The following is a 24,067-nucleotide window of genomic DNA, read 5'->3' on the forward strand; positions in this document are numbered from 1 at the left end:
TCCTTGGCCGTTAGCAGAGTCACAGCTGGTGTCTGGGAGGAGGAAGAAAGAAGGCCACAATTTGGCATTTAAGGAGGTGGACCTGGGAGGAGATAAAAGGGATTCATCTTGCTGTGTTGTTTCATGGGCCAGAATGCTGCTTTTCGATGAAGAAAATGGTCTCTAAGAGCTGACGTGAATTTTGTATTGCATTCACTTGTTCTCCCTCTGTGTTTAGCTTAGGTAACCATTTTTGGATTGGGAAGGAAAGTCTTTGTCTCCCCTCCTCTCCCATGCCCCTTGCCTCTCTACCAATACACACACAGACACACAGACATGCAATATACAGACATAATCATTATTAGCAAGGAGAGAGCAGTGTTAGAATCCAAGAGCCTAATGTCTTGCTGCATCCACCATCCTGCTCCCAGCCCACCTATGACTTCCCTCTTCCAGACTCTGAGTTTGGAGCCATATCCCCTCTGATGTGTTATGTGACACAGTGACACCATGAAAGAGCCTGGCCCTCTGTGACTGCCCCTGGATGAACCCTGTTTGGAGAGGTCTTTAGGCAGCCTCTTGGGGAAGTCCGGGTGTGGTTTTATAGTAGTAGAAAGACCATGGGTTTGGAATTAGGGCTAAATTTGAGTTTAGGCTTTGAGGCTTGATAGCTGTATAACTTTGATGTGTCACTAACCTTCAGTTTCTTCATTTGCAAAATGGGCACAATGATACCTATGTCCCAGGGTTCAAGTGTACAGCATCTATCCTTGAGAAGCACCTTTACACAAGCGGCAAGTAGGCAGCGATTTTGTACTATTTGGATCCGGTACTAGAGCATCCTGATGCTGGTCTGCTCGAAAACTCCCAGCCGGCGATAACTTAGCAGAGGTCACGATAGCACCCAGCTGCGTGCCATGAGACAAAGAGCTAACGTTTAGAGATTGCTCAGTATGTTTAAAGCATCAAGCTATCTGCCTTATGCACGATATCATGTTCAACTCTCACAACAACTCTATGATGTTGTTACTATTATTATACTCATTTTTCAGAAGAGAAGACTGAGGCTTAATGAGGTTAAATGACTCACCCAAGACCACTCAACTAGTAAGTACTTGAACCCAGACAGTCTGACTCCAGATCCCGGGTGCACAGCCAGTACCCAGGCTGCTGTGGGTGGGGAAGCCTTTCTAGGGGTTGCTTTGGAAGCTGAGCCAAGAAGATGCCAGACTCCAGATCTGCCATATGTTCTGACCACTCAGTCTTAGAAGCCCTTCTCCTATCTTGAACATCTTCCCATTTGCCCATTGGATGGAGTCTCCATTCTTTGTTGCTTTTCCAGGCTTGCCAAATCCAGTCCCCATCAATCATGCATTAATTAATTCATTCTTTCGTTTATTTCATCAACATTCATTTGCTCAACAGCTCCCTTGTATCATGACTGCTAGTTCTGGAGATCACTTACTGAGCATGTTCTAGGCCCCAGGCACTGTCCTGATGGCTTGTACACATTATCCAATGTACTCTTCATACGGCTCCACATGGTAGACCTCATTACCACTTCCTGCTTATTGCTACCTTACAGTTGACAAAATAAGGCCATAAAGAAGTTAAAGTAGTTGAGTAAGGTCTCCAAAATTACATCAGAGCCAGGATTCAAATCCTTCAAGACTTTCATCAACCCTAGACCCAAGGAGATGTCTTCCCTTTTCCAACTCCTGTAGCATGAATTAGTCTTCTAGACTAGGGGTTCCCAAGCTTGAGCAGGCATCAGAACCAGCTGGAGGGCTTGTTAAAACACAGATTGATGGGCCTCACCCCCTGAGGTTCTGATTTGGTAGGTTGGGATGAGGCCCAAGAATGTGCATTTCTAACAAGTTCCCAGGTGTTGCTGTTGTTGCTGCCTGGGGGACCCCACTTTAAGAACCACTGCTCTAGTCCAAGCTCTTTGAAGACAGGTATCCTGTCTCTGTTGTTTCTCTAGCATTACACAGTACCTGGCACAACGTAGTTGTTTGATATCTATTTGTTATTTTGAATTGTTCAATCGCACATTCATTTCTCCCTTATGTAACATGTTTTGTTTTTATTTCTCAATGTAAAAATTCTTAGTCTTTTCCATTTAGGGTTTAAACTCCTGGAGGTTAGGAATTTTACCTTGTACTTATTAGCACCTTTTTCAGAGCCTTGCACACACTAGGTGTTAGGTAAATGTCAACTGGTTGGTTGGTTGGTTGATTCAGAGACCAACCTCGCTAAGACCCAAATTGCAAGGCAGTTTAACTCTGGGAGTTTAGCTCTTGAGACAATCTCTAGATAGCTAGTAGAGGGCCTAGTATATAGTGGGTGCTCAGTAGTGTTTGTTGAATGAATATCACCGATCTCTGAGGCTTTGTGGCCAACAGCTTGAGGGTCTACCTGATATCTTGAGCCCGATTCCAATTTGTGAGCTCAGCCTCAAATCATAGGTTGGTGAATAGAATTTTCTAGGGCTTTTAGTCCACCTGTAGCAATGATTCTCAGCCCTAGCTGCATATTGGAATCAGCTGAACAACTTTAAAATAATGTTGATACCTGATATCTATCCCCAGAGATTCTGATTTCCTTGGTCTGGAGTGTAGCCCAGGCAGCAAGTCTTCGAAAGCTCCCTGGGTGATTTTAATGTGCAGACAAGGTTGGGAACCCTGATCTAGAGCATTTTGCTGTGCGATTTTCTCTTGGGCATTTACAGAGGACTGCGCATGTATACACACAGAGGTGAACACATGTGGAGTAGCATGGGGCTATGTGCTCCTTCTTGAGATGTGCAGAGTGAGCAGCTCTGACTCTGGGATGAGGGTGCAGAGCCTGGAAGTCAAGCCTTGGGTAAAAACTTGGCAAAGCCAGAGGGTACTCGAGAACAGCAAGCATGCCTGCCTCCCTCTCCAGTGGCTGCCTTTGGCTGACTGCTAGTTGCCATGTTCCCTGGCCGAGGTTGGCTCTGTTTCAAGGCTGAAGGCAGGAGGTGGTGGGCTGAATGCAGGTGGTGTGGCTGTTGCAAGGCCCTTTTGTTCACTCTTGGTTCAGAAGGGGCCATCCTCCCAGGGGCTGAGGTGTGGGGCTTAGCATTTGGCCCCATGTGCATCAGTGCTGAGTTTATTCTTGGGTTTCTCAGTAGAAATGCACACGGCCACTTGAGACCCACAAGCTGGCTGAGAGCAATGGGAAAGGTCATGCCTGGGCCTCCACCCCAGCAGGTTGCTTGACTCAGCACAATCCCGGTGTAATTAAGCATGACAAGAAGAAAAAGGGGAATGGGTTGGTGCTTACCGGTGTGCATGCAGCCCAGACCCAGGGGACCAGGGTATTCAGAAGTGCCAGCTGTTCTCAATTTTATTGGAGCCAGGGTTTGGCTCACCTACAGCCATCTGCATCAATTTGTCCCTGGGAAGTTGGGGTGTGCTTCAGTGGACCTGCAGGATCAGGTCTCCCAGAGAGATGGTTGGGTGAGTAATTTTCATTCCCTTCCCTTCTCCTCTCTCTCCTCATGTGGCCTCAGAATGTATGCACGAGACAGGATCACTTCAGTGCATTCGAATGGCCCACTGTTCTTTGAGAAGTAGCGTTGGGGAAGGTGCTGTGCTGAGCACTGGAGCAAAGATTGGTGCATTAGACTTGGTTCCTTTCCTAACAGAGCTTTTACACTAGGTAGGAAAGCATTTAGTCTTTATACAGTCTGGAATCAAATCCAATTACCTACTTGGGCCAGACAGGTAATATCAATGGGTGAATTGGGCTGCCTGTTAAGCCATAGGGAGTGATGGGGGGTGATGGGGCCATAAGTGAACTGGACCACATGCCCAGCCAAAAGTCATTTTTTTAAAACCCTTCTTTGCCAGGCAAACAAAACAGGGTCTGTACAATGGGACTCTATGGTAGGCAACCAATGTGACACCTACTGCTAGCCACTTTGGGTGGTGTGCACTCAGCTAAAGAGCCACAGGCTCTCCCTCATGTCTGCGTGAGGTCTGGAAACTCAAAGCCTAGAATGGACTCACGATCCTGGAGACATTCTCTCCTGGAGCCAGCTCCATCTGCAGTGGCTGCTTAAGGAGCCAACAGTGACTGAGCATCTGAGAAAGCTTCCAGAATGCAGCTAGCCAAATCAGGAATTGACGTGGGCTGGTGGGTGAGGGTGGAGGAATCTGACGAGGCTACAAATGGGATAGGGAAGGAATATTAGTGGCTCTGCCCTTCAAGTATGACTTAAAGGCTCATCTCTCCCTTTCTGCCCTTTTAGCAGCGAGAGAAGCGAGGGACAAAGAGAAGGAACAGAGTGGGGTCCTGAGCACTCTTCTCTATGCTTCCTCCAGCTTAGATGCCACCCAGCCAGAGAATGTGGACATGGAGAGCTTGGTGGGCTTCTGCCCTGCTCCTACCCAGTTTCCCTCTGGTCTCCCTTTTTCCTCACCTGCCTGCTTTCACAGGCACTGTGCTCATTTGCCCATCATTGGACTGTGGACCCAGATATCCCAGGGGGAGGCCCTGGAGGCTGTGACTGTGCTCTCAGCCTTCTGAACTCTATCCTGCAATGCTAAGGGCTGTGGCAAGGTTTCTGTAGATCAAGAGGCCTGTATCAGCTTCCAGGGTCTTTCCTTCAAGAGGCTGATGAAGAAACACAGACTTGGGCTCATGAAAGTAGAATGACAAGTCCCTTTCTCTGGGGTTTGAAGCACTACATAGCTTTCAGAGCTTTCTTGCTTTTGTCGTGGTGCTATTTTTAGCATCTTTCCCCAGATATATGGGACTCTCCCACTGTTTACTTTTTATTTGTACTTGTGTTTTCCATGGAGAGTGTGTTGCAGTGAAATAGTTCCTGCAAAGCCCCTTGCCTCCTTCCTAAAACAATTTACCCCCTTGTAGCGCCCCACGTCCCAATACCATGGCCCCAAGCCACGTCAGAGGGAACAAACCACAGACTGAAAATTGCAGCCATTCGGGAGAGAGAGTCTTTAATTTGGGCTTAAAATAGCCCACAGCCTGAGAGTTTGAGGGGCCGGGAGCAAGGTGTAATCGCAGAGATGGGTGCTGGAGAGCCACCCCAGGATGACCGAGCAGGGGCTGTGGGCTGGAAGAAAGGTTGGCGTGGAGGTTGGGAGTCTGAACTGAAGTCCCCCACAGCTCATTTGAAGTTGTCTTCTTGGGTCTCTTTCATAATAGAAGAGGGAATGATGTGGCATTAAAAATACATGGGACCTCCCTACTCCATCTGGAATGAAGTATTCGCTCCTTCTCTTTCGTCAAAACTCCATGCAGGCATCATTGTAATATTAGCTCTAAACAAAGCCACTATGTTCCTGAACTCCTGGGTCACCATGTGCATTCTGTGCTCCCAGGGTGCCATTCTCACTGTGTACTCTTGAACAACGCCCCCTGGAGTTGTGCAAGCAGCAGTACTGGTAATAACGAGAGCAAAGAGATATTGAGCACTTATGGGCTAGGCGTTGTTTTATCCTTTTGAGATGTATAAACTTGCTTAATTCTCAGTCCAACCCCAGGAGGAGGCCACTGTGGTTATCTCCACTTTATAGATAAGGAAGTGGAGGCTCAGAGAGTTTAAATAACTTCCCCAGATCATGTCACTAGGTCGGTCTGCCAAGTACAGAGTAAGCTTCAGTCTGGCCCTGCCGCCCACAGTTAACCATTATGCGTCACCCTCCATGTTAATGTCGTTGTGATTTTTCTTCTTGTTGTTGTTGTGATTACCGCTATCTTAGCTCAGGCAGCCATAACAAAATACCACAGACTGGGTGGGTTAAACAACAGATATTTTTTTCTCGTGGTTCTGGAGGCTGATAATCCGAGACGAGGGTGCCAGCATGGTAGAGTTCTGGTGAGAACTTTCTTCCTGGCTTGCAGATGGCCACCTTCTCTCTGTGTCCTCACCTGGTGGAGAGAGAACTCTGCTGTCTCTTCCTCTTCTTATAAGGGTGCTAATCCCATCATGGGGCTCCATCCTCATGACCTCATCTAAATCTAATTACCTCCCAAAGGCCCTGCCTCCAAGTACCATCACACTGAGGGTTAGGGCTTCAACATAGGAATTATGGGGGAGACATTATATTCAGTGATAAAACTGCCATTTGCTTGTTTTTGACCCTACTGGACTTTATAAGCTGCTAGCTCAGAGGTCAGCAGACAGTCCCTGTAAAGTACCACACAGTAAATATTTAGGCTCTGGAGACCGTACGGTCTCAGTTGCAACTACTCTGCCTGTAGAGCGTGAAAGCAGCCGTCGACAATCTGTAAATGGATGAGCGTGGCTGTGTCCCAGGAAAACTGTATTTATGGATACTGAAATTTGAATTTCATATAATTTTTATGTATCATGAAATATTCTTCTTCTTTTGATCTTTTTCAACCATTTAAAAACATTCTTAGCTTGTGAGCCTGATGACAACAGGCAGCAGGCTTAGTTTGGCCTGTGGGCCCTTGTTTGTTGACCCCATTGCTAGAGTGAGGGATTGGAGGTTATGTTTTATTTTAATCCGTGCCTTCCCAGGGTCTCTGTCAGTCCTGGCACTCAGTCTCCGTCTGTCAGTGCTGACTGAATGACTTACTCCGTGGTAGGCTCTCTCAGGTATGCTGAATGACTCAGGGATACCACTGATTTTCAGAGAATCAGTAAAAAGTTTCCCTTTTTCAAAACAAGACATGGAAATGCAGTCTTTGTCACAATGACTGAGAAGAGGGCAGGAGCCTCCCTTTGTGGATGTTTGTAGGCGAGTGAAGAGAGATTTTTTTTTTTCCTACGTGAAGTGTAGAGATTTATTCTTCGCAAATAGACCTACAGAACGTGATTTGTAATAGGAAACAGATTTCCCCCCGAAGATAAATGGAATGTCCCCACCTCCCAAACTGAGAAGAGAATTGTTTCCTCTTTACAAAGGAAACAAATTGGATTCTCAAAGGAATAATCAGAGCCGTTTTTAAAATTGTTATAATAAGGAAGATATAGTTTCATGGATGATGAAAGGGAGATTTGCCTTCCTTGGGTCTGGACATGCAGACTGGTTGGAAAATCAGATGGGCCCTTTTCTCTCCCTGCCTAATTCCTGTCCCTTGGCATTTTATCAGCACCACGTGGGGGAGGGTGGCTCCCGCCTGAACAGGGTTGGTGGGCCCATCCCAGTCCCACTGCTTCCCTATAAAGACAGTCTCTTCCTTTCCAGCTCTTCCTCTTCAGCATGCTACTGAAGTGGGTCCCCATGCCTCAGCCAAGCTTCCTGACAGCTGTAGTTCATTTTGGTCCATGGGAGAGGGCATTACAGATGGGAGACTTGCCTGAGCAAAGGCATAGTGCTTCGAATGAGCCTGGTGAGTGAGGGGGACCTGCCTAGGTGGATGAGTTGTTTGAGCTGCACTTGCAGATGGCCCAGGGCACAGGCTGAGGCCTCTTGGTGAAGGGAGAGAACCAAGATGGGTTGAGGGACCAGTGCCATGTATCTGGATGAAAATCAAATCAGTTGTGTTTTGGCCAAATGCTGTTAAGCGTGGATGCCAAGAGTTGGTATACGCGCAGAAGCGTGGCTGTGAGAGGGAGGAGTTGCCATCATTTGATCCAAAAGCCTTAACTCACCAGTCCTTCACTGGGTCCTGGAGACAAGGAGGGGAGTCCCACACAACCTTGCTTTCTTGTTGCTCATAATAAAGTAGACAGACTCAGTTCCTCCCATTGCTGGGGAGGTATAGGAGCAAAGAGCAGGGAGCCCTGACAATCCAGCTCTGCCTTCCAGAATCATTACCATGTGGATAATACTGAGAAGATGTAACTGGGGCGAGGTACTTAACCTCTCGGGACCTCAGTTTCCTGTAAAATGAGGATAATAATAGTATCCACCTCATAGAATTGGTGTGAGGACTCAAAAGAGATGAACGGTGTCTGATACATCATGAGAACTCAATACATGGAAAAAGTTTTATTATTATTATTTTTTTGGTAAGGAAGATTGGCCCTGAGCTGACATCTGTTGCCACTCTTCTTTTTGCTTGAGGAAGATTGTCACTGAGATGACATCTGTGCCAATTTTCCTCTGTTTTTTGCATGTGGGATGCCACCACCGCATGGCTTGATGAGTGGTGCATAGGTCCGTGCCCAGGATCCAAACTGGCAGACCCCAGGCCACTGAAGTGGAGTGCGCAAACTTAACCACTATGCTAACAGGCTGGCCCCAAAACTGTTTTACTATTATTATTCATTATTATGTTTTCCTAGGAGTAACAATTTTCTACATTTGTACAACTCTTTTAATTGCTAAAGGCCTTTCTCTTGCAATATTTCACTTGATATCTCCAAAGCCCCATAAGGCTCATCAAGTGGTATTAACCCCTTTTATAGTTGAGAAGAGTGGCTTACCCAAACCACACAATTAGGAAGTCAAGGAACTGCATTGGGAACCCTGAGGCTGCAACTCCTGGACTGATTGTCATCAAGTCTGTGCCGTTCTGCTTTCTTGCTGGGGTGCAAGGCTGTGTCAGCCCCATGGGTGATGCCTAGATGTGCAAGAAGTGTTCTCTGTTCTCAAGGAGCTTAAAGTCCAGTTGAAATCTGAAAAGCCTTGGTCTAGAATGGAGAGTCCACACACAAGTTAGAAGCCACTTTTGCTGTCCCCAGTAAGGGAAGGCAGGCCAGAAATCAAGTTACCAGGAGTCTTATATGGCGCCATCAGATGACACCCAGAATGATCTTGTGCTGAACCTGCAAAGACCTGTCTCTGATTTCCTGCGTGTCACTTGGCAAATTCCCTCCATGTGTGAAATGAGCGATGAAGCCAGCTCTCTGGTGGATGTGTTAGTTCCAAGTTGCATCACATCCCGCCACCCCCCCCCAAGTCCTCCTTTGCAACAGACCTTAACATTATTCTGTGATTACTTCGCATCATCCTTCCCAAATGTGCATCAAATTAAAGAGTTATTAGGGCATGGCAGGACATGTTTATGGGGAAGAATTTCCTTTAAAGTCACAGCTCAGCCTGAACTCAGTTTATTAGTGTTTATACAAAGTATGTAGGCTGTTCCAGTGCAATCCATGTTTATATTCCTGCAGCCATCATTGCATTCCTTGGGCTGCTCCTTCCTGTTTTCTTAAAGTGACTACTGCAACTATATTAAAAGTTAATAGTTTGTGTGCCCTGTGGCTGGTCGGGCTTGGAGGTGTGCGCCATTCAGAGAATGACACTTAACCACGATGTGTCCTGCAAATAGCATAGACTTTGAAGTGGTCTGCGGCCCAAGTGGACAAGAAGGGGGGCTCCTTAAGAACAAAGACATGGTGGGCAACAAGGTCCCCTGGGGAGCACTTCCTTTGTCACTCACCTCTATTGTGGGTATTTTGTGGCTTTAGTTAGGAATACCATTTGTGTTGCTTTTCTCAGGACAGTCCCCAACTTCTGCCTATTTTCGTGGTGTAATTATTAGTGGTGACGCCTTTGACTCACAAAAGCATTCAAGTTTGGCTGATAAATTATATGGTCCCTCTAATTCTAACTGGTGCCCAGATTTACTGATAGAAATGAAACCTGGACATTGACTTTGGGCTCGAGTCATTGTCAATGAAGGACAAATGTAACTCAGTTAAAACTGTCGATGAAAAGCTCAAGTCCAGATCATTCAGTCGTTCAACAGATATTTATTTGTGTCTTTTATGTGCTGACCTCTGAGGATTCAAACATAAATAAGATATGGCCCTGATTCCCGGGAACTTGGAGTTTATTGATTTAGCTAAAATTTTGCATAAGTTATGAAAATTCACTAATCAGATCATTTCCTTTTGTCTTTCACCCTTCAGGACTCAGTATTTATTTCTTGCAAGTTGACTGCTAAGTTTTTAGGCACCGATACCTGACTGACTGGATATAAATGCCCCTTTGGTTCTTATCAGCTTGTGGTCATAGACAAGGGTCTTAATCTCCCTGTGCCTCCCTTTGTTCATTCATAAAACAGGCCTAATAATAGCACTGACCTCGTAGGCTGGTTGTAAGGATTCCAAGAGGCACCGAATGTGAAGTGCTCAGCATAGTGCTTGGCACGTGGTAAACACCCAATACACATTGGCTCTTGCAAAAGAGTGACTCATTCTGAAGATAGTTATTTAGACCCTAATGTGGGCTGGCTGTAGCTTTTGTACCTCTGTTGACTGGAACTTAGGTGGCCTTTATTTTTTTTGAGGAAGATTAGCCCTGAGCTAACTACTGCCAATCCTCCTCTTTTTGCTGAGGAAGACTGGCCCTGAGCTAACATCCGTGCCCATCTTCCTCCACTTTATATGTGGGATGCCTACCACAGCATGGCTTGCCAAGTGGTGCCATGTCCGCACCCGGGATCTGAACTGGTGAACCCAGGGCTGCTGAGAAGTGGAACGTGTGCACTTAGCCGCTGCGCCACCAGGCCGGCCCCTAGGTGGCCTTCTTAAAAAATGCGTAGTTTAAGGTAATGTGTATTAACGGGATTCAAAGCCTGTGAGAATTGTTGTGGCAGATAATTCAGGGTCAATGAGATTCTTACCCTGGGGGATCAACCAGTTTATTTTCCTCCTTTTAAAGATGGGGAGGTAGCTTTTCTAAGGTCATGCTATAAATTAGAGCACAGAGAAAGATCATGGATGCTTCCATTTTAGGCCTTTCTTTCCGACTCTGCCAAACTGCCACATGTATCAGTCAGCACAGGCAAAGCTGTGCTGCAGGAACAAATAAACCCAGATGTATCAGTGGCAAAACATAATAAAATTGTATCACTTCTTCATATTGTGGCCCAGTGCAGTTGGTTTGGGTAGTGGTGGGTGGCCTGTCTTCCACATAGTCACTTAGGAACCCAATTCCTTTCATCTTGGGACACCACCATTTTGACAGATGGCCTACACATGTCAAAGAAGACAACAAAAGGGAAGAGAATGTAACGTTGCACAAGATGTTTTATGGCCTAACCTGGAAATGGCATATGTCGCTTCCATCCACATTCCTTCCTTCAGATGTCAGTCACATGGTCCCCTCAAGGTGCAAGCAGTGCTGGGAATTTTAATCTTGCTGTTTACCTGGGAGGAGCATGCAATAGATTGGTGAACACATAGCACTGTCCCTGTTGTCCCTATCTTACCACGCACCTGATGTTTTTTGCCACATTTCCAAAGGCCGACCCCAGACTTTTGTGAGATTTCTGTTTCCTGATTCTCAGGGATTTGCGGAGCCATTTTTTTCATGCACTCTTATAGGCAATGTGGGGAAGGGTTTGAGAACCCTTCTGAGAAGAGTTTGGAAGGGTTTGAGATTTCTGGGATGCTAAAGTGGAGCATAAAAGTCCAACCTTTTGCATTGATAGTCATCACCTGGAGACCATTGCTCAGAAAGGAATGTTACCTTAAGTTGTCGTTGGAAGGGTTTGGGAAGGATTCCTTTTTTTGTTTTTTCCTTTCTGAGAGTGAGGACTGGGATGTCCTGGGTGTGTCCTGAAGGGAGAGCTCTCTCTGCAGATGCTTTATTGAAGGATGTTCCTGGGTCGACTAGGAAGATCTAGGCAAAGAGCCGTGGGTTAAACCAGGTGCCCCTTCAAGATTACTTGAGCACTGAGGTCCCACCAACCCCTTCTGCATCTTATTTGTGCTCACGTTTTGCATGAATAATAATAAGGAAATTGATGGTAATGGTTGCTTATCAAGTACTTACTATATGACCAGCCCTGTGCTAGAATCACTTTATCATCTCATTTAATCTTTACATCCTAAGTGGTGGGTACTGTCTTTATGCCCATTTTACAGATGAGGAAACAGCAGCTTAGGGATGGGTTAAGTAACTTACCCAAAATCAGACAATTGTCTCATAAGATTTGAGCCCAGCCTATCTGATTCTGGGCCTGCTTTCTTAAGCATTATGCTCTGGAGCAGGGATCTCGAATTCAAGTGCCTGTAAGGACAAACCAAGCAGGTGACATATGTGAGGGAAACAGTTCAGATGGATGAATTGCAGAGAACGTGCCCTGTCCAAAATGGGCAGCTGCCTTTTAGCTCCAGTGTACGGTAGCCATGAAGGCCCAGGGTTATCAGATCATCTGATTTTTTTGGAGACAGCCCAGAATTCCAGGTTTGTATATGAAATGCTCCCAAATTGGCAATTAATTTACAAATGTTAAAATCATTCTGAGGACCAGACTAAACATGTCTGTAGGCCAGAATTGGCCCGTGGGCTACCAGTTTGCAAGTTATATTGTGCCTCCAACAAAGAGCTGGTTATGCCCCATGTATGTCCTTTCCTGCTGGAGCATGAAGCTAAACAGAGCAAGACAGGGGCCAGCAGGGAGCCCTTCTGCTGCAAGGAGAGGAAGAGTGGAGACCCACACTCGCCACTCCCTCTTGCAGGGCCCTCTCTGCCACCACATCCCACCCTCCAGGTTGCCCCTATGTCTGGCCCATTCTCTTCCCTGCAGGTAGCTGTCTGCACAGTGCTGGCTGCAGACTTTTGCAGGTGTAAAATTATATATGCGAGCATGTTGCCAAGCCAGAAATTTAGCCCAGGGAGGCTTAGTTCCTAAACAACTGAGGTAGTGTGAAGCCAGTTTTTTAAATAAAATTCAGTTGTTGCTCTCTCCAATGCGTTTATGTGTTTTTAAACTTACATGTGGTTGTGTAACTGATGAGAATGAAGTGCAAAAGTCAGAGAATAATTGGATAATGCCTCCTGTTGTGCAAGTCAGGAGAAGGAAAGCATGGGATGGGAGCTCCATGAGGATGATCTGCAGGGAAACATGGCTGCCTGTGACCTGGTGGGATGGTAATTTGATGGTTCTTGAACACATGCTGTTTTCTCTCTTCCATCAGGGAAGATGGATGGATGACATTAGGTCCTTTGGGCTGGGGAGAGGAAGCAAAGGAAGGAGGACACCCATCAGGACAGGGCAGTCTGAGAGCTCCTAAGAACTGCCCTTGGGCTCATCAAAGGGCATCTTCTCTTGTCCAGATTTCTGGAGTCTTGAATGGCTTTAGCTCTGCTGATCACTTTAGCTATGGAGAAAGTCCTATTTAGACTGGACCACTTTTTTCAACATTTTTTTAGGGGGGTTTGGGGGTGCATGAGTAATACATATTTGCTTTGGGAAAATTGACAGTCCTAATAAGCAAAATGTAAAGTGTTTTGAAAAATGTTAAATTTTAACATTTTAACAAATGTTAAAAAAAAACAAACAAACAACAACACCTCTTTGCCCTAGCATCCAGAGAAAACTAGTGTACATGGCTCTGAGTGTCTCCAAGGGGCCTCACTTCATCTGAGGTGTCTGGGAGGAAGTGGAGGGAGTATAATCTGTGGTCTTGGCTCCCACGGAGCTTCACACTCCTTTGGGAGACAAGGCAAACACACAGGAAACAGGCAGCAGCACACGAGGTGGAAGGAAATGTGATGAAAGACCAAAATGAGTTGTGCAGAGGCTAAATGATGCAGAAGTTCAGAAGTTCAGAGAAGGGAGAGATCAGCGTAGGATGGAGAGGCTGGGAGTGCTGCAGAGAGGAGAGGCGGGAGGCTGCGCAAGGCCTGAAAAGAGGGGGTATCAGTTTCCTGGGGCTGCTGTGATGAAGTGCTGCAAACTGGGTGGCTTAAAGCAACAGAAATGTTTTCTATCACAGCTCTGGGGCGGGGGGAGTCAGCAGGGCCATGCTCGCTCTGAACCCTGTAGGGGAGAGTCCTTCCTTGTGGTGGCCAGCAATCCTTAGCGGTCCTTGGCTTGCAGCTGCATCACTCCAGTCTCTGCCTTGGTCATCACATGGTGTTTTCCCTGTGTGTCTCTGTCTCTTCATCTTATAAGGACTCCAGTCATGCTGGATGAGAGCCCACCCTAATGGTCTCATTGTAACTGGATTACATCTGCAAAGACCCTATTTCCAAATAAGGGCCCATTCACAGGTACCTGAGTTAGGACTTCAACATGTTTTGGAGGGACACCATTCAACCCATAACATAGTGGTAGGATTTGGATGGAGAAAGGATGTCAAGGGCTGTTGAGCCCAGCAAGTAGCGGGAACATATGTGTCGCTGGAGCGCCCAGCACAGTTTCCGGATCTGGTAGGCGCTCAGGAAATGTCTGTGGATGGAAAGAGGTAAGAATTAATTGAGGCAAGCCGAGAACAGCGATGAGATCCACCTGGCTGCCGTGCTGTTGTGCAGCAAAAGAAATGGCGTTTGGGGGAAATTAATCTGGTTGTGGTGGGGCAAGATTAATGTTGGGAAAAGAGGCTGAGGGGAGTTAAATCAGTCATTTCCCTGCTTGATCCTTTCTGGGGTTCCGATTGCTGAAGGCGTGAAGTCTGCCACATGGATGTTCCACAGTCTCGGTGCCGCCTGCCTCTATAACCTCGTTTGGTGCCATTCTGCTCCAGTCACCTGAGCTCCTTTCTGTTGCTTAAAGCCTCCAAATGCTTTCTCTGCTCAGGGCCTTTGCACTTCTGTTCCTCCACTTAGAAACTTCTCCCTTCAGCCTCTCCCCTCATCTGGCTTCTTCTTGTCCTTCAGGTCTCAGACCAAATATCTCGCCCCAAGAGAAGCCCCTCCTGACCACCCCAGCTAGCACCCCCGATTCCTCCCACCCTCACCTTCATTCTCCTCGCCTCACCCTGAAATGGCTTCCAAGTTATTTCCTTGTTGTAATCTGAAGTTCTGTTGTTGATTTGTAGTCTCCTGTCTCCCACTGTGTTAGTTTGCTAGGGCTGTGTAAAAATCATACCACCAACTTGGCAGCCTGAGAGTTCCCATTTATTACCTCACAGCTAGCTGGGGACTCTGCCTCAAGGTCTCAGGAAGCTGCAGCTGAGGTATTGGTTGGGGCTGTGGTCTCATCTGAAGGCTTACCTGGGGGTGTATTCACTTCCAAGCTCTTGAGGTTGTTGGCAGATTTCAGTTCCTTTGCAGCCTGTTAGACAGGGCTTTGGGCTCTTGCTGGTCATCCTCAGCTCCTTGTTGGATGGTTGTGGAGGCTGCCCTCAGGTCCTTGCCTTATTGGCTTCCCTAACATGGTTGCTTGCTTCATCACAGGTAGCAAGGGAGAGAATCCTCTAGCAAGATGGGCATTATAGTCGTATGTAATGTAATCACAGAAGTGACATCCTGTCAGCTTTGCCAGATTATATTGGTGAGAAGCAAGGCAATAGGTCCTGCCCACACTCAAGGAGAGATTCCATAAGGGAGCCAGCACCAGGAGGTGGGAATCATGTGGCCACCCTGGAATCTGTCTGCCACACTCACTGAGAGAGTACAAGTTCTCTGAAAGGAACTTTTTTGTTGTTGTTCAACACTCTGTCCCTAGCCACAAGCCCAGTGCCAGGTCCAGAGTAGGTGTTTAATAGAGGGGTATTGTAGGAAGAAATGAAAGATGGAAGGGAGAGAGAAAGAGGAAGGATGGAAGTAAAGATGGAATGTCCTACTTTCCCCTGCAACATGCTTTAACCGCCAAACAAATCTGCTTGCAGTTATCCTAAGGCAATGCCTCTGGGCTTTTATACATGATGTTTCTTTTACCCGGAATCCTTTTCCTCCTTCTCACAGATTCCCATGCCAACCATCCTGGCTTTGGCCAGCTCATTCTTGAGGTCTCAATTAAAATGTTGCCTTTTCCTAGAAGCCTTGCCTGACCCTTCAAACCTGATTACTCCATCCTCCTTCCTCCATACTCTCCAGACTTGGGCACAGTATAGAGCAGGAGTCTGTAAACTGCAGCCCCCAGGCCACATCTGGCCTTCAGCCTGTTTTGTAAATAAAGTTTTATTCTAGCACAACCATACCCATTTGTTTGTGTATTTTCTATGGCTGCTTTCATGCTACAAAGCTGGGTTGCATAGTTGTGATAGAAAATATGGCTGGCGAAATTTAGATTATTTACTATCTGGCCTTTTAAAGAAAAAGTTTGCCAATCTCTGATGTAGAGTGTTTATCACAGTCTGTGGTAATTGACTACTTTTTCCCCACTAAACTCTGAGTTGCTGAAGGGCGGGGACCGTATCAGTCTTGTTTACAGTGGTATCCTAGCATAAATACACCTGAAACTTAATGGTGAAAACATATTTGTTGAATGAATGAATGAATGATCTATCAGTCAGAAACAGAAAACAGGTGGAGAAACTCAAATTAGGATTACTCAAGGAAGGCTGATTTACAAAGGGAGGACTATTTCAGAGGTGTGGGTGTGATTCAGGGGACTAGGCCTAGAAACAAGTGTCGCCACCTCCAAACTGTAAGAGGTGAGAGGAGGCCGAGTGTTGTGGAACCAGTAAATGGTCAGTCATGAAGAGGAGCCATGAGCTTTGGTGCGGACATTGAACTAGGAGAATGAATACTCTCTCCTTATCCTGCTCCCTCCCTCCTACCTCCTGCTCCACTCAAAGAGAAGAAAAAGGGCATGGAGGCAGCCCTGGAATATGGTCCATTCAGGTCAGCCTCCGGGGCGGAAGAAGGTGGAGAGCGAATAGCTGAAACTGAGGCCAAAGCCCCTGTCCAGCTTCTTCTGTTTGGTTGGAACCTTTTCTTTGCTGGTGGTAAACAAGGGGTCAGGCTGGGCTACACGACATCTTAACTCTGGCCCTTCCATCCCCTTTTCTGAGCGGGATTCCTCAAACTGGGCTATGGCATCTGGAACGTGACTGCATCGCACCATCTGAAGCTTGTTCGGGAGCTTGCTGCCCTTGTCCTCAGACCTTTGCTTCTCTATGACTCCCACCATGGCCCCTGCTGTCCCACCATAGCCCCTGCTGTCCCACCATAGCCCCTGCTGTCAACACCCTCCCACGTGCCTCCGTCCCATCTGCTCCAGGAGGTCTTCTCTCTGAGCTCCTGCTCTCACAGCTCTCAAGTCTCTGATTGCCCACTCTCTGGGGAATCTAGACCACATCCCTTAACATTGAATTTTGCATATTCTTACATTGTTCTCTAAGTATCTGATAAGTTCTTAGTCTATCTCCTCAACTAGACTCCAAGCTCCCTGAGGGCACGGACCAAGCCATACTGTTTAATCCCATCTGATTCTGGGCCCCCAAAATATGAGACTTAGAGATGTCAAAATTATCAGGACTTTATAGGTCATGTAGTTCAGCCTCCTACCCATCACAAGTACCTCCCTAGGCATCATGCCCAACCTGAGTTAACTGCTCATCTCTGCTTGTATCCCGCTGTAACAGGGAACTTCCGCGTGTAAGGCAGCCCTCATGAATTCGCCTTATCTTCTTCCTGAAACCCAGAAGGCATCATTCTGTATACCCTTGCTGTATAGGGGGCAGGTGGTCTTAAAGTCTGATGTGATGGTGTATTTTCTAACTCTGTATGTTTCACTATCACGGAGAAACATCTCTTTTGAAGCCAATTGTAACCTCCACCTCTGCATCCTCTCCCTGCTGGTTGTTAGCTCTGGGTGAAAAGTTAACCACTTTGAATGCTGTTTAGAAAGTACTTGCTCACACAGCTTATCTCTTGAGCCTCATGATAATCCTGTGGAGCTGGTATTCTTGGTCATATTTTACAGAAGTCTCAACAACAACACTGACAACTGGAGCTCAGCAGAGTTAAGTGACTTTCCCAAAGTTACACAGCTGAGAATTGAGGAAGTGGGGACTCAAATCCACATCTTCTGGGTTTACAATTGAAGCCCTTTTCTCTACACTCTGCTGCTTCACTAGGAGTTGTTTTATTGCTTCCCCTTCCCAGATGTGCCACGGCAAAAAGAAAATTTTTCAGGAATGCCACAGAATGAATCAGAAAGAGGTGCCCAGACAGGGACAGTGGCCTGCCCTGGAACATTTTTGTTTCATTTTTTCCAATGTTGTTCTGGATTCCTCTTCCTCCCCACCCCACCCAAGGTGTCAAACAGATGTGAAAATACCACAAAGTTGCAACTCACAGCATTGGTTTATGATTCACTGCTTGGGCTGGAGAAAAACAATGCAGGAGATTACCATGGAGGCGCCTGTTTATGGAGGCAACATGGTAGATGATGGAGCAACATGGCAGAGACCATGTTGAGCAAAACGGCAAGAAAGCACTTCCCCCTGGAGTTTGCAAAGGGGCTCAGCACTCCCAGTGGCCTAGACCTCACTGGGAGACAGAATAGGGAACGTGCCATCTTGCTGGAGTGGGAAGCAGCGAAGCCACTAGGAGTACCCCTTGTTCAAGACCTAGGGATGGGCAGCTCTATTCTGTTCTGTTCTATTTATTTATTCATTCATTTTTCTTTGAGTCAGCAGTTAATATGATGCAGTAGAAAATACATAGACTTTAGTTATAGATGGGGCAGCATGATGTCATAAAAGACTTGGCTTCTGCAATCAGAGAGTCTGAGTTCACATCCCAGCCTTTGCCGCTTACTGGTTGTGTGACTTCGTGGAAAGTTACTTTGTTGGTAAAATTTTATAAGCTAGGGTGGAGGTGGGGGAGATTAGGCTTCAGTTTTCTCAGGTGAAAAATGGGATCATGATGGTACCTACCGCAAATGATTACTGTGTGGATAAGAGAGAATGAACGTAAAGTTTTTAGCACAGTGCCTGGGGTGTAGTTTGGGCCCAACAAATATCAGCTCTTATTAAGGTGGTATTCAGTATTTGTTGAAGGAAGATAATAGCAGCTACCTTTCAGAACTGTTGCAAAGAGAAGGAAAAAAAAAAAACATGGAAAGCTACTGACTCAGAGATATTGCATTTGTCAATGTAGATTGCCATAACAAATAGTCCCAGAATTTCAGTGGCTTAAGAGTTCTATCTTGAACATGTCTGAGTCTGTAAATGGGGAGACAGAGGAGGGAGGATTTCTGTTTCCTGCAGTCATTCAGGGACTCAGGCTCTTTCTATCTGCCATTTTTGGAGTCTTCCACTGGATCTACTGAATCTAGCCCAAGATGTGGGAAGAGAAAGAGTGTGGAGGATTGGGCAGGAAGTTTTATGGATCAGGCCTGAAGGCAGCATATGTTGCTTCTGCAGGAAGCAATGATGAGAACTCAGTTACATAGTTGCACCCACCTGCAAGGGGAGCTGAGAAATGTAGTCTACTTGTGTGCACCAGACAGGGGGAAATGGTGTGGTGGACATGCCAGTCTCTGCCACAATGTTCAGTGATCAATATCCACTCTCCTGATTACTAATATAACACCAGGGTGATTCCATGGTATCCTAAGCCCCACTTGGAGGGATGGGCAACCCTAATTATGCAGTTTTTACTCCTCAGAGTCTGAGAGAAGGACCAGTTCTCACCTCATCCCTAGAATGACTTGGATGCCTTTGGCCCTTGTGAGCCATCCTTGACCATAATGACAGGACAAAGGGTCTCAAGGGTGGCAGGCAAGCTTCAGAAAGGACGTGCCATGAGAGTCACATGAATGGAGTTCCATTGTTAATGGTAAATTAAATATTTGGAAGGTGACTTTCTCTTTTTCTTTCATCTCTTTATCATTGCAAAGCAAATCACTCTGAAACCTAATGGTTTCAGACAGAGCGCTCATTTTAGTATTCTCTCTCACGGTTTCTGTGGGAAGGAATTCAAGAGTGGTTCTCCTAGGTAATCTGGCTCAGAGTTTCTCATAAGTCATGGCCAGATGGTAGCTGGAACTGGAATCTCAAAGGTGCAGTATGGGCCTGACCTCTAGGCTGTGAAAACACACAGCCAGAGCTGGAACAGCTGGGGCTCCTCAGGCACCTCTGTCTGTCTGTCTGTCTGTCTTTCCTTCCCTCGTCCCCTCACATTTCTCATTGATGGAGGCTTTAGGTCTTCTGGTCATCTCACATGCCAGCTCAGGTGAGGGCCCCAGTGCAAGTGCTCTGGGAAAGAGCCAGGCAGTCACACGTTGCCTCTTCTGATCTAGCCTCAGAAGTTCTGCAGCATCACTTCGGCCACAGTCCTGTAGTCGAAGCAGTCACAAGGGTCTGCTCAGGTTCAAGGCAAAGGGGCATAGGCTCTGCCTCTTCATGGTAGGTGTGTCAAAGAAACCATTTGCAGACATATTTTTAAATGACCCCACTTCTCTACCCCGCATCTAGACTCTCTAATTGCTTCCCCAGCCAGGATCCCCCTTGTGGGATCACGCCTGCAGATGGTTCAGATCTCGTACTAGGCTGGGATATACTGATTCTCCCAGAGGCCAAAGCTGAAGGCTGAGAAATGTGGCTAACGGTCCAGAGGAGCCTGGATTGGGAGGATGGGGGCGGTGGGAGTGGGGATGGGCCCATGAGGTAGTGCAGCACCTTCTCAGTGTCACTTTAGTTCGTTCCCGTTTTCAGCCAAGCACGTCTGTGATCCAGGCTTTGTCATTCTCACCACTCCAAGATTTGCAAGTAGGAGAGGGTTACATAAAGCATGGAGGCTCAGAGAAATTAAGTAAATTACTCAAACTCACACAGCTGGGAGTGGGAGGTGGGACAGGGATTTGAACGCTATGTGTCACCTCAAAGGCCCCGTGCTCCTTGACCCTCTCCCTGGCAGTCTGGCAGTGTGTTTCTTGGGTGGGGCAGGGGGAGAAACTGTGGAAATAGGTGTTATAGAAATGCCGTGAGGGAGAGGCAGTGCGAGGGGAACACTCATGGCACTGTCACTCTTTTTATCAGCCAGAAATGCACCCCTTTTTACCTTTAGGAAGATTGCACGCCAACAGAGTCTCTTGGGATCCAGGATTCATCTCTAGGCACAGAGTTTGGGGTGCAGCGGTCAGCTGCTCTTGGTGCATTGAAATTTCAGTGATTGCGGTGGGGGGGGCTGGGATGCAGTCAACTAATTATAGTAACAATAGCTGTCATGATTGGATATTTGACAAATGCCGGATAAGCACTGTCTATGCATCATCTCATTTAACCCTTGTAAAAACTTTTGAGGTTGAGATTGTCACCCTCATTTTGTAGATGGAGAAACTGAGCCTTAGAGATGAAGTGAACTGACCTTAGGTCGCTCAGTGAGTGGCAGGGCAGGGATTTGAACTCAGGACTTCTTGCTTCTGAAGCTTAGCCTCCCAAACACTGACTCTGTAGCTGGGGCAACCCCACAGTCCCCACCCATACCCCTGCTCCCAAGTTTTTAGCATTTCAGCAGCACACTTTGTGGCCCTTCACATAATAAATATTGATTGACAATATTGGTGCCACAGCCACTAGCACAAGCTGCTGAGATGCCATGCCGTGTCCCAGTAGTTAAACCTTTAGTTGCGTTGTCACATTTGCAGTTGTTAAGGCCCCCAAACATCCATCCCAACTGAGACAGGAGGTGAGAAGAATGCTTGTGGTGATTGTGAGCTCAGAGATTTCCGTCTGTGTGCTGGTGTGTAACTCTTGCATCAGCATCCCTTCTCTGTTTCCCTGTGTAGTTCTTGATCTTCCTTTACCAGCGCTCAACGTAGTCTGAGAAGCCTAAATACTGCCTCTCTCCATCACAGGCTGGTTAAGAAACAACCTTGATTGCTATTTTAAATAGTGGAAAACTGGTTGAGGAAGGGAGATGGTTCCCAGGTGAGGTCACTCAAGGACTCACTTGATTCTTATTTCAGTGTTATTTCCGATATTAGGAGAACAAAGTGCTAGAATCTGAAAGTTTTTTTCCCTATTCTTTTTATGCAACTGTAGAACTCAGGTCTTTCTGAGACATGACTGCAGGATGGCAACTTTAGGACCCGATTAGGAACACCAAAGAAGTAGTGAACATTTGGAGGGGGATCCATCATTGGGAAATGGCCTCTTAGTACCTAAAGGTTTAGGAGGAAAGCTAAGCCAGTTCATAGATACTTGGTTTAAAATCCAACTTGGCCAAAACTCTGAAAAGTTTCTCATAAGGAAGCATGGTAAATAGAAATTAATTGTTTAGCACCCCATATTAAGAATTGTAACGTATTATTCGTGGTCCTTTTTTGTGTTTGTATCCAGTCTTCTTAGATAATTTTAGTGAGCACTAAACTATATTTATACAGTTGTTCACAGGTTCATTCTTGACTCTGGTTTTTCCTTAATCCTGGTTTCCTACCCCTGTGGTGCCCTCTTCTCCCCAACACTAATGCCACCATATCATTTTCAGTTCTTCCATGGCAAATTCTTCTCTTTGAGGCCATTATCAGGAGCTTAAGCCTTGAAGTTGAGGCAAGAGTAATCCATGTAGCTGTCTGTACCTAATGAATCAGATTAGCAAAGCTGTGTCCGCTCTGTGCCAAGCACACATTCTATCATGTCGAGCTATGGAGTTAAATGAGATAAGATCTTTGCCCTCAGGGAATTTGCAAACTAGCTGGGAAAACGACAAGTACCTACTTAGGTACCAAAGTCAGTCAAGGTTCTTTGGGTTTCAAGCGATAGAAAATTCAACTCAAACTGGTTTAAGCCAAAATATAAGGGAGATGGGATAGACTGCCTCATGTAATCTCCAGATACAGAGGTATCTGGCTTCAGGCATGGCTGGATCCAGATACTCAGGATAGCAGCAGGAATCGGTCTTTTCTCGTATCCTGATTCTGGAACGCTCTCTCTTCATGGTAGCAAGATGGCTTCTGGCAGTGCTGAGCAAATTAGTGACCACAGTGGAGAGAAAGCTATTGGGAATTTGAATCATGTATTCATTCCTGAAACCATTACTGTAGTCAGAAGGAGTGAAGATGCTCGTAAGCCTGGGCTTGATCAGGTGCCCATCACTGGAGCTGGGAAGAGGGGTCAACTTACACTGCATGATCTAAGAGTTGGGAGAGGGGAGCTTCCCAAGGAAAATTTGTTACCTGATGAAGGGGCAGCAGAAGCCAAGCAGCTAAATATAACAGGGCTCTACTACATACATAATGGATAATTTATTCCATACAAGATTCTTAAGGTTAGTTGGGCATGCTCAGGGGATATCATTAATCATATTATTCCTCCTTGACAAGCAATGTTCCTCCAATCCAAGTCAGTTCTGGGTTGAATGGACCGTAAGCGTAACCTTCAAAGATCTGACCCAGATTTGCTCTCCATTGCAGTGACCTGGACAGAAATAATATCACCAGGATCACCAAGATGGACTTTGCTGGACTCAAGAACCTCCGTGTCTTGTAAGTAGCACATGACTGTCCAACATTTTCATTTTTAGCTCTTCAGCCTTGTAAAAATGTTCCACTGCCCTGACATCACACTCTCAAGCACTGGGCAACAGGAGTTCACCATTCTGCAGCAGAAAGCCCTTCATTAGTGCACCCAGGTTTTCACAGGTATCTTGTTCTGTGTCTCAATGCTGCTGGCTGGGCTAGACCGATGGAAGAAGTCAGTTCCAGTGACAGGGAAAACAGAAGGCTCTACACGAATAAGGGAAAACAGAAGGCTCTACACGAATAAATCAACATGCCCAGCTTCTAGGATGACAGCAATGTCAGGTTGACTAACCATGCTTCCCTTCCATAGAGATGATAATTTCTTCTCCAGCCTGTGCATTGAAAGAGCAATCAGGACACAAGTTATTTATCTTGTTCGTTGATGGAGAGGAGGGGAGGAGGGAGGGAGAGTGTCAGACAGGGTCAGAGCCCTCGCTGAACACCCACAGCTGTGCAGACAGGTAGCCAAATTTGAGATGGGCATTGGTGGAATGGGGTGGGAGTAGGGGGACAAGGAATATCAGGTTTTGTTGTTAAATATTGTGTACCTATCCCTAAGTCTATGAGTGGGAAGAAGCTGCCCAAGTGCTTGCCCATTGACAAGTCTCAGATATTCAGAGGTACAAGAGAGGAGCAATTGGACCCTCTTTCCTTCCTTACTCAGGAAGGAAATTTATTTGGACTCATAAGTGTGACTCCAGACCTAGAGCATAATCTTGGCCATTTGGTCACTGCCTTGGTGTTTGTTTTGTCATGAAATCTTGGCAGGCAAATGTTTACTAGAAGTAGCAGCCGAAGTCTTGGTATCTGAAGCTACCTCCTTCTTTTTACTAATAGCCCTTTATACTGCAGTGACCTTTATTCCAGGGACAGGAAGTACCAGATTCTGGTCTGACTCAGAATTAATGGCTCATGTGACCTTGGGCCAATCACCATGCCTCTTTGGGCCTCAGTTTTCTCATCTGTAAAATCTGGAATGAATAGTATATTAGTTTGATAGGGCTGCTGTACCAAGTAC

At 46.4% G+C, this 24,067-nt stretch overlaps 1 protein-coding gene across 1 annotated transcript in view; it reads left to right on the forward strand.

The window, feature by feature from the left end:
- Window positions 1-24,067, forward strand: part of SLIT3 (slit guidance ligand 3) — a 588,267-nt gene that overhangs the window by 22,661 nt on the left and 541,539 nt on the right. The window contains exon 2 of the mRNA XM_070517106.1: window positions 22,942-23,013. Coding sequence (XP_070373207.1) covers window positions 22,942-23,013 — 72 coding nt within the window. The remainder of the gene's footprint in view (window positions 1-22,941; window positions 23,014-24,067) is intronic.

This window comes from Equus asinus, chromosome 9 (genome assembly GCF_041296235.1).
Source record: "Equus asinus isolate D_3611 breed Donkey chromosome 9, EquAss-T2T_v2, whole genome shotgun sequence".
NCBI classification, from domain to species: Eukaryota; Metazoa; Chordata; class Mammalia; order Perissodactyla; family Equidae; genus Equus; species Equus asinus.